At 40.9% G+C, this 13,063-nt stretch overlaps 1 protein-coding gene across 1 annotated transcript in view; it reads right to left on the bottom strand.

Annotated features, from left to right (window-relative positions):
• Tada2a (transcriptional adaptor 2A) overlaps window positions 1–13,063 on the bottom strand; it is a 50,646-nt gene that overhangs the window by 32,713 nt on the left and 4,870 nt on the right. Inside the window, exons 3-4 of the mRNA XM_005349334.2 lie at window positions 8,832–8,938; window positions 7,123–7,182 (exon numbers count right to left, since the gene is read on the bottom strand). Of these exons, the coding sequence (XP_005349391.1) occupies window positions 7,123–7,182; window positions 8,832–8,938 (167 nt within the window). The remainder of the gene's footprint in view (window positions 1–7,122; window positions 7,183–8,831; window positions 8,939–13,063) is intronic.

The following is a 13,063-nucleotide window of genomic DNA, read 5'->3' as shown; positions in this document are numbered from 1 at the left end:
AAAAAACCCAAAAATAAATAAATAAATAAATAAATAAATAAATAAATAAATAAATAAATGGTGGTATATTGCATGTATATTATCTTAGCACTTGGAGACAGATGCAAGAGGATCATTGTGAGCTTGAGGCCAGTCTGGATTACATAGTGAGACTGTGTCAATGGTAACAAACAAAACACTATGCTATACACATCAAAACATACGATGACAATGCCAAATGTTAGCAAGTATATAAAATAATCACAACAATCAGGGGCTGGAGAGATGGCTCAGAGGTTAAAAGCACTGACTGCTCTTCCAGAGGTACTGAGTTCAATTCCCAGCAACCACATGGTGTCTCATAACCATCTGTAATGAGATCTGGTGCTCTCTTCTGGTGTGCAGGCATACATGCAGGCAGAACACTGTATACATAATAAATAAATCTTTAAAAAATTAATAATAATCACAACAGTCAGACCCTGACAGGTATAAACACAAACATTTGGGAAGACATTCTGGACATTTCTTTGAAAAGTTAAACAGTACATTATACTCATTCTACCCAAGGAAACATGAAAATATATGAACACAGAAAGCCTTACCCAAGAATGCTCACAACAGCTGTATTTATAACAGCTCCCTATCTGGGCAAGGTGCAAGGGGTCCATCAAAAGGAAATGGGTAAATGGTCTATGCAGTCATCAAAGAACCTACAAAGTGACTGGAAGAATATGCTGAGGACCAACTGCTCTGGGCCTCATCTGAATTCTGAGCCACAGCAACTGTGGGAGGTAGGTAATAAAGCAATCTCTACTTCAACCCACAACTTAGCTATGTATGACACAGAGCTAAACACTATTTGCTTTCATGGATGTCTGAAATTTTCTATGATGAAAGTAAAAAAGAAAATAACACAAGTCTTTCCAATCCCACAGGCATTTACAGCTTGTTATAGCTTTTTGGTGACAAAAAAAAAAATCTGTCCTTTTAGTAAAATCACAGAGATAACAGGCAACCCATTTTGATCTAAGCCTACCATATGAGCTTATTATGAGATGAGAATGAAATTTCAGGGTCCATGCATATGTTAAACCAATACCAAACACATTCAACCCGACAAGCACCATAAAGATATGCATATATGAAGTCACACAGTGGTTGGCAGGTGTGGTGGCTTGAAAGAAAATGGCCCCCCAAAGGAGTGGCACTATTAGGAAGTTTGTACTTGTTGGGGGAAGTATGTCACTGTGGGGGTTGGCTTTGAGGTCTCTTTTGCTCAACTTTCCCTCAGCGCAACAGTCAGTCAACTTCCTGCTGTTTTCTGGTCAAGATGTAGTCAGTACCACGTCTGCCTACATAACACCATGCTCCCTGTCATGATGATAATGGACTGAACCTCTGAAACTATAAGCTACCACTCCAATTAAATGTTTTCTTTATCAGAGTTACTGTGGGCATGGTGTCTCTTCATAGCAATAAAAACCTAAACTAAGACAACAGGTCTGTTGTTTCTAAAACTTTCAGAATACTGATTACTCTTACCAATTTATAATGAAAACTTTCTACACTATAGAAGAACAAAAAGCTTTATGAAATAACACTGAACTTCAAGAAGAGAAAAAAAAAGCCCCTCCCTTTCTTCTTGAAGTTCAATGTTATTCAATTCTTGACCCAAACTTGGGTCAGAATCTCTAACTGTAGATTTGGAAATCATAGTCCTAAGAAACTCCAGGTAATAAAGTCTAAGAATTACTGTCATAAAGGGTGTGGTAGAGGAGCTGCCTTCTCTTGCTCAAAAGTCTTAAGAATTACAAGACAAAAATAACTACAGAATTCAGAAATTTCTATTAATGCACCACCCACCACAGCATGAGTAACTCCCCAAAATACAGCACTGTGAGATGAGAAAGTACTGAAACCATTTCAAGTTATCAAATGCTTCGTGCTGCAAAGAATCAAGATTTTAGAGGCCTGGGGTGTAGAAAGCCAAAAGCTGGTCATCACTTCTATAGAAGGAAAGATTTGTTGGAATAGGTGAGGTTGGCTAATAAAAGGTAGAGAGTATAGTAGCCCCCAGAAGCTCCCTTGAGTTCAGATCCCTGAAAGGTGTTTGCATGGGTGGGGAACATGTGAGAAAGGATGATGTAATAAGAATTAAGTGGACCTGGCTGAAGTGAGATAAGTGTTTTTAGCATTATGTGGACGGAAGGCATGGTGCTCAGAATAGCTACAGAGAGCTCACAGTCAGCTTTCCAACAGTGGCTGGGCATGACTACCATAATTATCTCGTAAGGATTATTTTACCACTTCAAATGAATAAATTTGGATACTGGGGATGTATCTCAGTAGCAGCATGTGATCCAAACCCTTGCACCATAAAAATAATTAAAACAAATAACAAAATCTGAGTCTAGACATTCTTAGGAGCATTTGGAAAAAGTGAATCCATTTTTTGAAGCTATAGTAACTCTGGTGAAATGAATCCAAAACCAAAGCTGCTCTCCAAACCCTACTCTCCAAACCTTCATTCAACAGGCAAAAGGGGAAACGTTTTGGTTATTGTTCAAATTAGTGAATTGAATATGAGACTTAAAATAAAATGTGGTAATCACTGGGAGGTGGGGGCAGGAATATCTAGGATTCAAGGGCATCCTTGGCTACATAGCAAACTGAGAGGTGGGGGCAGGAATATCTAGGATTCAAGGGCATCCTTGGCTACATAGCAAACTGGGAGGACAGATGACCTGAGATACATGAGACTGTCTTAAAAAACTCAAAAACAAAAACAAAAAACCCTTCAAATTAAAAAAAAAGACTGCATGCTGGAGAAATAACTCAGTGATTAAAGAGCTCTTCTAGAAGACCTGAGTTTGGTTACCAGAACCCATGTTAAGGGCCCAACAAGCCGGGCAGTGGTGGCGCACGCCTTTAATCCCAGCACTTGGGAGGCAGAGGCAGGCGGATCTCTGTGAGTTCAAGACCAGCCTGGTCTACAAGAGCTAGTTCCAGGACAAGCTCCAAAGCCACAGAGAAACCCTGTCTTGAAAAACCAAAAAAGGGCTGGAGAGATGGCTCAGTGGTTAAGAGCATTGCCTGCTCTTCCAAAGGTCCTGAGTTCAGTTCCTGGAAACCACATGGTGGCTTACAGCCATCTGTAATGAGGTCTGGTGCCCTCTTCTGACCTGCTGACATACACACAGACAGAATATTGTATCCATAATGAATAAACAAATATTAAAAAAGAAAAGAAAAGAAAAAAAGGGCCCAACAACTGTCTGTACCTCCAGCTCTGAATGATCAGATGCTTCTGGCCTCTGCTGATACCTGAACTCACATGCACACACCCACATGCAAGCACATACATCTATACATAACTGAAAACAAAAGCTAAGCAGTGGTGGCGCACACCTTTAATTCCAGCTTCGGGGAGGCAGAGGCAGGCAGATTTCTGTGATTTTGAGGCCAGCCTGGTCTACAGAGAGTGTTCCAGGCTAGCCAAGGAGAAACCCTGTCTCAAAACAACAACAATAATAATAATATTTTTAAAAGGAGAGACTGGAAACTGTAAGGAAAGGCAGACAGTTATTCTCCCAAAATTCATTTTAGTGTAGAACATGACTCCCAGTATTATAGGTGCAGGAACACTAACAGGAACCAACAAATGATCAAATTCATGTTGAGTCACTCTTTCTGAATGATTTTGTTTTATTTTGTTTTTGAAACAAGGTTTTATGTATCCCTGGGTAGTCTCCAACTGATCATGTAGAAAATGAGAAAGACCTTTGCTGGCTTCATTTCCCAAGTATTCCCAGGTACTTACTGTGTGTCACTATGCCTGGTTTTATGTGGTATTGGGAGCAGAATGCAGGGCTCTGCATATGGTAGGTAAGCCTCTACCAGCTGAGTTGCATCCCTACCTTCCTTTTTAGCTTTGTTCTTTTTTGTGGGGGTGTGTGTACAGGGTCTCACTATATAGCCTTATCTGTGTTAGAGCTCAATATGTAGATAAGATTGCCTCAAACTCACAGAGATCTACCTGCCTCAGTTTCCTGAGTGCTGGGATTGAAGGCATGTACCATCATGCCCAATTTCTTTCTGATCTTTTATGAAACACACATAAAGTGCTGTGAATTACATAATTGGCAGAATTCTAAACACATTCCAGATTTCTCCCAGGTTTCTGTCTACTATTCCATCAAGCACTAGTACTGCAGGTAAAATTAAAATGAAACACTCTGCAGAATTAGAATTAAAATTACTAACAACTAGCAAAGTTGGGAAATGGCCTGATTTATCTAGGTGGGTCCAACGAAATCATACAAATCTTTAAAAGTACTAGAGGGGGGCTGGAGAGATGATTCCATAGATAAGAGCACTGGATTTCTTCCAGAGGACCTGGGGTCAAGTCCCAGAATCTATGGTGGCTCACAACAGTCCAGGGGATTTGACACCCTCTTCCGGGAGCACCTGGTACCATGTGGTGCGAAAACATACATGCAGCCAAAACACACATAATAAAAATAAAAACCTAAAAATCTCTTTGAAGTATTAGAGGAAGGGAGAAGAATGAAAGAAACTGCTTAAGCAGGATAAAGCAGGTCAGAGGTTCAAGTACTTCATCAACAGCCCTCATGGTCTCCCAGTATCACTCACTGGCTTTGGATATGGCAAAAGGAGGCCAAAGGCCAGAGAAGCCTCTAGAAGCAAAGAACAAACTCTAGCCAACAACCAGCCAGGAAACAGAGGCACCAATCCTTCAATCTCAAGGCAGTCAATTCTGCCAACAAACTGAATGAACTCAGAAACAGATTCTCCCCCAGGGTATCAAGATAAAAGCTCAGGCTGGCCAAACACCTCCATTACAGCCTCTCAAGACCTGCCTCAAACCAGGAAGCCCACTTCTGACCTACTAAATTCTGCAATAATAAATCAGTGTTTTCTTAAGACACTTAAGTTTTCATAATTTATAACAGCAACTGTAGAAAACTATCACAGTGCCAAAAGATTAATCTACAATGTTGAATTATTACTGTAAGAAAACTGTACCAGGGGTTAAGTGTTGAAAAACTTGCTTTAGGTACTCTGAAAACAGACAAACCTTCCCCCTGAAGCGCAAGGGATCAAATTCAAAGCTTGGTGCATACTAGGGGAGGCCTCTACCACTAAGCTAGAACCGCAGTCTCCAGACAAAACTATTTTAACAAGATACATAGACCTGTCAAGAGACCTGATTATTTACACTGGCATATTAAACTCCTGGCCCAAGTGGGAAGAGTGGCACACTTTTCTTTAAAGGTGGCTATGCTATTACTCAAATCAGAGTCAAATCTTACCTAGCCTATCAGCCAGTTTGTCTCTTCTAAATTTTTTTATTGTATGTTGTTTAGTACTTTATTTTTTTAAATATGTATTTTATTTTTAATTATGGTATGTGTGTGTGTGTATCTGTGCATATATGAGTGAGGTATGTTGTGGGATATATGTATACTATGTGAAATTGGTGTAATGGCCAATAGCTAGGCAGGTGGTATAGGTAGGACTTCTGGGCAGAGAGAGAGAACTCTGGAAAGAAGGAGTGGAGTTGCCAGCCAGGTGGAGAGGAAGCAGGAGATGCATGATGAAAGAAAGGTAAAAAGCCACAAGGCAAAATACTGATTAATATAAATGGATTAATTTAAGTTATAAGAGCTAATGAAAAGAGCCTAAGCTAAGGCCTAGCTTTCATAGTTAATAAGTCTCCATGTCATTATTTGGGATTGGTGGCAGAAAAGTCCATCTACAGAGATATGTATGGATTCCAGAAGAGGGCACCAGTTATAGGGAGTTATGCATCGTCCAATATCAGTGCCAAGAACTGAATTCCAGTCCTCTGCAAGAACGGTTGGCACTCTAAGATGATAGGCCATCCTTCCAGCCCTATTATCTGTGTTTTGAAACACGGTGTGGTTTTTGAATGGAAATAAGCCTCAGATATCTGAATACTTGGTCCCCATCTGGTGACTGTTTGGAAAGAATTAGGAGGTGTGGCCTTTGTTGGGAGAGGTGTGTCACTGGGGACAGGATAAGGTTTCAAAAGTCTCCTGTCACCCCCATCTCTGTTCCCAGTTTGAGGATAAGGATCTGAGGTCTCAGCTGCTACTTGTGTACCATGCCGGCCTGTCTGCTTACAGCTATGCCCCCCACCATGATGGATGGACTCCTATCCCTCTGGACTGTAAGTCCCAAATAAACCCTTCCTTGTGTAAGTTATCACAGCAATAGAAAAGTAAAGTTACTTCCCAACAGTTACCACATGGGGATGAAGTATTCAAATGACTGAAACTTGGGGCCATTCTCACAAAAAAAAACCCCACCACACAGGGTCTCACACTACATCCCTGACTAGCCTAAACTCATGGCAACCCTGTCTGATTACAGGCACAAGCCACCACACTGCAGTCAGTCATTTTTACATTCTATGTTGTTGTCTTACTTTTTTTTGTTTTGTTTTTTTTTTTTGAGTCAGGGTTTCTCTATGTAACAGTCCTGGCTGTCCTGGAACTCACTCCGTAGACCAGGTAGCCCAGGCTGGCTTTGATCTCAGAGACCTGCCTGTCTCTGCCTTCTGAGTGCTGGCTGGGATTAAAGACGTGGGCCACCCCGCCTAGCTTAGTTAGGTTTTCTATTGCTGTGAAGAGACATAATGACGACAGCGACTCTTATAAAGGAAACATTTAATTGGGGGGTAGCTCACTTACAGTTTCAGAGGTTCCGTCGTGCAGGCAGAAATGGTTCCAGAGCTGAGAATGTTACATCTTGCAGGTAACAAGAAGTCAACTGAGACACTCAGCATTTTCCTGAGCACAGGAAACCTCAAAGCCCACTCCCACAGTGACAAGACCATACTCACTCCAACAAATCTAATGATGCCGTTCCCTATGAGATTATACTAAATATATTCAAACTACAACATATGTATATACTTGTTAAGCTATTTTTATATTTAAATATCTTTATAGGTTACAAAGAACTAAAAAACCTATTAGATAATTATCAAATTCAGAAGAGAAAAAGGACAGAGATACGTGGAGCTAAAGAAAATGAGTTCTCAATCTCAATACTTGAAAAGTGAATAAAAGTTTCCAGTAATGTCATCATTACCATGATTTCGTAAGTATGATCACTCTGATGTTTCTTGTGCTCAAATCCTCGAGTGAAACACTGTGAAGAAAAAAAGTTAAATTACCAAAAGCCACATAAAAAATACTTCCTTAGGGCTAGGGATGAGGCTCAGGGGGTACAAGGCTTGTTACAAATATACAAAACACTGGATTCAACCCCAGCATTTGGGAGGTGGAACTGGGACGATCAAGAGTTCAAAGTCATCCTCACTCAGCGACACAGTCAATTCAAGGCAAGCTAGGCTACATGAGACCACATCTTTAACAAAAGAAAAGCCAGGCTTGGTGGTGCACATCTTTAATCTCAGCACTCGGTAGGCAGAGGCAGCGGAATCTCTGTGAGTTCGGGGCGAGATTGGTCTACATAGTATGAGAAGGGTCAAGGCTATGTAGAGTGACCCTGTCTCAAAACACCAAAAATAATAAATAAAACTTAAAAAAAAAAAGAAAAAAGATGGCTTGAAAGTGCTCTACTTTTTCTTTTTTTGTTTTATTTGAGGCAGTGTCTCATGTAGTTCACGTTATTCTTAATCTCCCTATGTAGTCTAGGCCGGCCTCAAACTCCTTATCTTCCTGCCTCTCCACTTCCAAAGTTCTAAAATTATAGGCATTCACTGCCACTACCAGCCTAAGGTAATCTAGTCATACAAGTTATAGTTTTTGGGGGTCTTCTCTTGTTTTCGGTATACCAAAAAGAATTTTGCGATGTAGCCCAGGCTGACTTCATCTTCCTTCCTGCTATTCATCCTCCCCAGCTGGCACCCTATGTCCAGTGTATAATCTTATAACCCAAGGTAGATCACAACTTTTATCAGCCACTTTTTACATTTTAACCCGTCTAAAACTGGAATGCTGTGTGTGCACATGTGTTTGTAGGCACACTTGCCTATGCATGACCTTATGGAGGCCATCAATTGGAGTCTTCCTCTACTGCACTCCCCTTTATTTTCTGAGAGAAAGTCTTTCACTGAACCTAGAGCTTGTCATTTCAGCTCGTCTGGCTGGTTAACAGACCCTCAGGCTCCCCCTCTCTCCATTCCCTCCCCAGTATGGGGTTACAGAAAATGCTATCATGCCCAGGTTGCTGGGGATTCAAACTCAGGGCCTCAGGCTTGTGCAGCAAATACTTTATCCGCTGAGCCGCCTCTGCAATCCCTGGAATACTTCCTATAAATAAGTATCTCTGATATTCCCAACAAGCAAATCATCTAGGCTTTCTTTAGTTGAGTTTCACTTGTAAAATTGAGATATTTTATTTATTCACTTATAGCACTGTAGTGACGATTTAGGGGGTGATTCAAGTGAAGTATTCAAAATAGGACCTGGCACACTTATAATCAGTCTTACTTCTAATATAATCTACAAAACAGCTTGTTCCCTTGTCATCTATACAAAGACCACTCTAAGAAGCTAACAAACAGTGAGATCAAAAGGAACAACCTGTCAGTTCTGATTCCTGTAATCTAAATAACTTTACTTGGGGAAAGTGGTAAGCATTAAGTTGGGACGCTCTATGGAACAGCTGACTGTCTGTCTCATCCATCTGCTGTTTCCGAGCTTCCTGGTAAAGTATCACAGGGAAGACACTTGCAGGAGGAGAGCTCATGCAGTGTGGTCCTAAGCCACCTCAAGTTACTGCATCCATAAAACAGACCAGGAAAGACACCTTCTCCTCAGGGAGTTAGTTACCTGCAAACACAGGAAGAAAGGAGGAGGTCCACATTCAGCACACTTAATGTAAGGTTCCATGAGGTAGGAGGAGCAGCCTCTGCAAGGGGGCTTATCAGATGGATCATCTAGAACACAGAAAACAACGGAAGTTCAAAACTCTTCGTGAACACCACTAAGTGCAAAAGGCGAAGCTCTGCAAATGGCTGGAGACAGTGACTGCCTTGACAAACACGTGCAGGTGGGACAAGCTTATTCCACACCTAATAAACAAGAGCCACTCCCCTTTCTATTACATGGCAGCATGTTCCTTCCTCCAGTGCACCTACAGCTTCAAATAAGGAGGCAGAGAGGGTGCCTACAGAGAAGCTTGACTTTTGTAAAACTTTAAAAGTTTTATAAAGCCTCCTTTACCACAAGGAAAAGAAAAATGGGCACGTTCCCTACACAGAATGCATATACAAAGCAAACCAGACAAAATGCTAACAATTGCTCCATCTAGGCAGAAGTGCACAACCAGTCACTTTCTTTCAACTTCTCCACAAATCGGAATTTTTTCTTAAGTTGGGAGAATTCCAATTTGGGGTTTAAGCTGTGTGTCTAGGCTGAAACTGCTACCCAGGAAAACACGAAACATTGCAGAACTCTCTTGTTCTGGTAAAAACAGCGGGTCTCTGAATTATGAAGGCAAAGGTACACTATAAACCCTCCAAAGCTCTAAAACTGCAGGTATTTATGTTCCAGGTCGCCCCAAATCCTGTCTCTCTGAAGTCAGGGCAACCGCCTCTTCCCTGTGATTACCCACGGGAATGTGGAACAAAGGCCTTGAAAGGGAGATGGAGGGACTTATTTTGTTTAGTCTGGGGCAGGAGCTCATATTATGTTGTATTTTTCTCTCTAAAGCAAAAAAAAAAAATACCCTTCAAGGCACCATTCCTTCCTCTAATAGCCATTTGCTTTGAAATGAAGACACAGAAGAAAAGGACAGGATAAAGAAATCTACTCCACCACCAGGCAGTGGTGGCACACCTTTAATCCCAGCACTTGGGAGGCAGAGGCAGGCAGATCATGAGCTCAAAAGGAAAAAAGACGCCAGAACCTTACCGTAGGTAAACCACAACCTCATGGTGATTCACAGATTAATAGAAATGAGTTAATTTAAGATGTAAGAGTCAACTAAAAATATGCATAAGCTAATAGGCCAAGCAGTGTTTTAATTAATATAGTTTCTGTGTGATTATTTCGGGTCTGGGCACGGGAAACAAATGAGCAGTCTCCGCCTACAAGAATGAGTTCCACGACAGCCAGGACTAAGAGAAACCCTGTTCAAAAAACCAAAGAGCAAACAAAAAACGTATTCCCAAACACTTTCTCCTTTTCTTCTGTTTTTGAAACAAGGTCTCATGTAGCCCAGGCTGGTCTCCAACTATGATGACCTTCAACTCCTAATCTTCCTGCTTCTGCCTTCAAAGTTGAGGGATACAGGCATTTGTCATCCACCACTTCTGGTGAAAAAACAAAATACAGTGCTAGATGTCATTTAAAAAAATATGTGTATTTGTATGTATATGTGTGATATGTGCATATGAGTGCAGGTGCCCATGGAGGTCCCAGAGCTGGAGTTACAGGCAGTTGTGGGTCACCTGAAGTGCTTGCTGAAAACTAAACCCCAGGCCCCTGCAAGAGCAGAACACCTTAAGTGACAAGTCATCTCTCCAGCCCAGATGCCTGTCTTTACCAAGTCATCATCTCCTGAACTCTGGCTTTCTATTTTCTTATTTATTTGAGACAGGGTTTCACTGTGTAACAGCTCTCACTGTCCCGGAACTAGTACTGTAGACCAGGCTGGCCTTGAACTCAAGAGACAGGCTCTACATGGTCAAGGTTGGCCCTGAATTCCTAGGCCCAAGTCATTCCCCTAGATCATCTCTAACTTTTTTGTTTTATATTTTATTATTTATGTATGTGTCTGTGTGTGTGTGCATGCCTGTGCAACAGCATATGGAGGTCAGAAGAAACTTTTGGGGGGACAGGTCTCTTCTTCCACCATGTGCTAACCAGGGACTGAACTCAGGTCCTCAGGTTTGAGCCATCTTGCTGATCCTTTCCTATCCTTTTTAACAGTTCACTGCATCAATTGACTAACCTAATGGTTCACCACCCCCTAGGAAAGACATTTTGAAAATCCAAAAAAAGGTCTTTGCTGCTACAATGACTAGGATGTGCTAATAGCATTTTGCAAATAGGACAGGGATTCTAGATGCTCTGAAGTACTCAAGATACTTGTTCAAACAAAAACAAAACATGTGGGGCTGGAGAGATGGCTCAGAGGTTAAGAGCACTGGCTGCTCTTCCAGAGGTCCTGAGTTCAGTTCCCAGCAAACCACATGGTGGCTCACAACCATCTGTACTGAGATCTGGCGCCCTCCTCTGGTGTGCGGGCATACATGGAGACAGAATGTTGTATACATAATAAATAAATCTAAAAAACAAAACAAAACATGTGAACAAAAAGCCCACCGACTTAAGTCTTTAGCAAATTTCCATTATCTCATTAAAAATTCAACTGGAGCCGGGCAGTAGTAGCACATAGCTTTAATCCCAGCACTTGGGAGGCAGAAGGCAGGCGAAACTCCCTGAATTCAAAGCCAGCCTCATCTACAAAGTGAGTTGCAGGGCAGTCAGGGCTACATAAACTCTTGTCTTGAAAAGCAAACACAAAACAAATCAACTAGACAGAAAACTAAACCTTCCAATTACATGACCTAGAACCCATTTCTTTTTTTTTTTTTTTTTCGAGACAGGGTTTACAAGAGCTAGTTCCAGGACAGGCTCCAAAACCACAGAGAAACCCTGTCTCGAAAAACAAAAAACAAAACAAAACAAAAAAAAAAACCTTCCAATACGCTGCTGATCAAACTACTTAGCTTACACTACATCCTATCAAAGAAGCTCTTAGATAATGGTAGGAAACCTTTTATTACCTCATCCTGGGGAATGATAATTTGAACAAGACCGTGGCAATCTCTTAGGACTAAGAAGGTGTTTTGCCTGAATAATGGAAAGAGAAAGAATATTTTAGGATAAAGTCTCTCGGCTCAAAATTTAAAGACAAAACCAGCAATAAAAATTCCATGTAATCTCCCCATTTTTATAATTATGTGCTTTCATAAGCTATATTCATGCAACTATCTTATGACTTTTTTTTCTTTTTGAGGAAGACCTTGTTGCTCAGGCTATCCATGAACTTGAGACATCTTCCTGCCTTAGCTAAGATTATAGGCATGGACTACCATACCTGGCCAAATTGTCTTTTTTTTTCAACTTGAATTTTTAGTAATTATTCATATAGTTACTAATTTGCTCCCTTTAGTAAGAGGTGCTGGATTAAGGGGTGAAAGCGTCAAGAACACTGAACCCCATTCTAGAGCTACACTGTAGTTCAGGAGTACATGGAGTACCTGTGCAGAGGCTGAAGTACAAGGAGTTTATGCTCCAGCTACATTAACCAGCACATCACTTACTTTATTTTTGTTTGCCTATTCTTTTCTATAATGTCTGTAATCATGAAAATGGAATAAATTCTAAGAGTAAATATTTATTAAGAAACTTAAACTTTTCCTTCTTTTTTAAAAGTAGTTTATTAATAAAGGGAAATGGGATGGAGAGATGGCTCAGAGGTTAAGAGTATTTCTTGCTCCTCCAGAGGACCCAGGCTTGATTCCCAGCACCCAGATGGCAGCTCACAACTGTCTGTAACTCTAGTTTCATGGAATTAAACAATTTTATCTGGCCTCTGTGGGCACCAGGCATTCACATGGTACCCAGACAAACATATATGCATACTTGCACCCATGCACATAAAAAATAAATAAAATCTCAAGCGGGGGGGGGGGCAGTGGAACAGCCATCCTCAAGTAATACATTAAAAAGCAAACAGAAAGGGAAAGAGACAGCCAATGTATGTTCTCTAGGTCTCTTGGATAGCAGAGGTATTCCTTTGTCCACACACATGTGACTCTACAAGGGGGACATTGCAGACATCAAGGGAATGAATACAGTTTAAAAAGAAATGCTCCAAGAATGTTACTATGGAAAAACTATAAGGGTCTATACTGTCACTCAGCATAGTGCTGACACAGTTACGAATAAGGAAGTTAAGGACAAGATTCTTGCTAAGACAATTAATGCCTGTATTGAGCTTACTGGGTACTCTAAGATCCAAGGTAAACTTTTTTTTTAATATTTATTTA

This window comes from Microtus ochrogaster, chromosome 7 (genome assembly GCF_000317375.1).
Source record: "Microtus ochrogaster isolate Prairie Vole_2 chromosome 7, MicOch1.0, whole genome shotgun sequence".
NCBI classification, from domain to species: Eukaryota; Metazoa; Chordata; class Mammalia; order Rodentia; family Cricetidae; genus Microtus; species Microtus ochrogaster.
The sequence above is the reverse complement of the archived record's forward strand: the minus strand, read 5'-3'. Positions and strand labels throughout refer to the sequence as shown.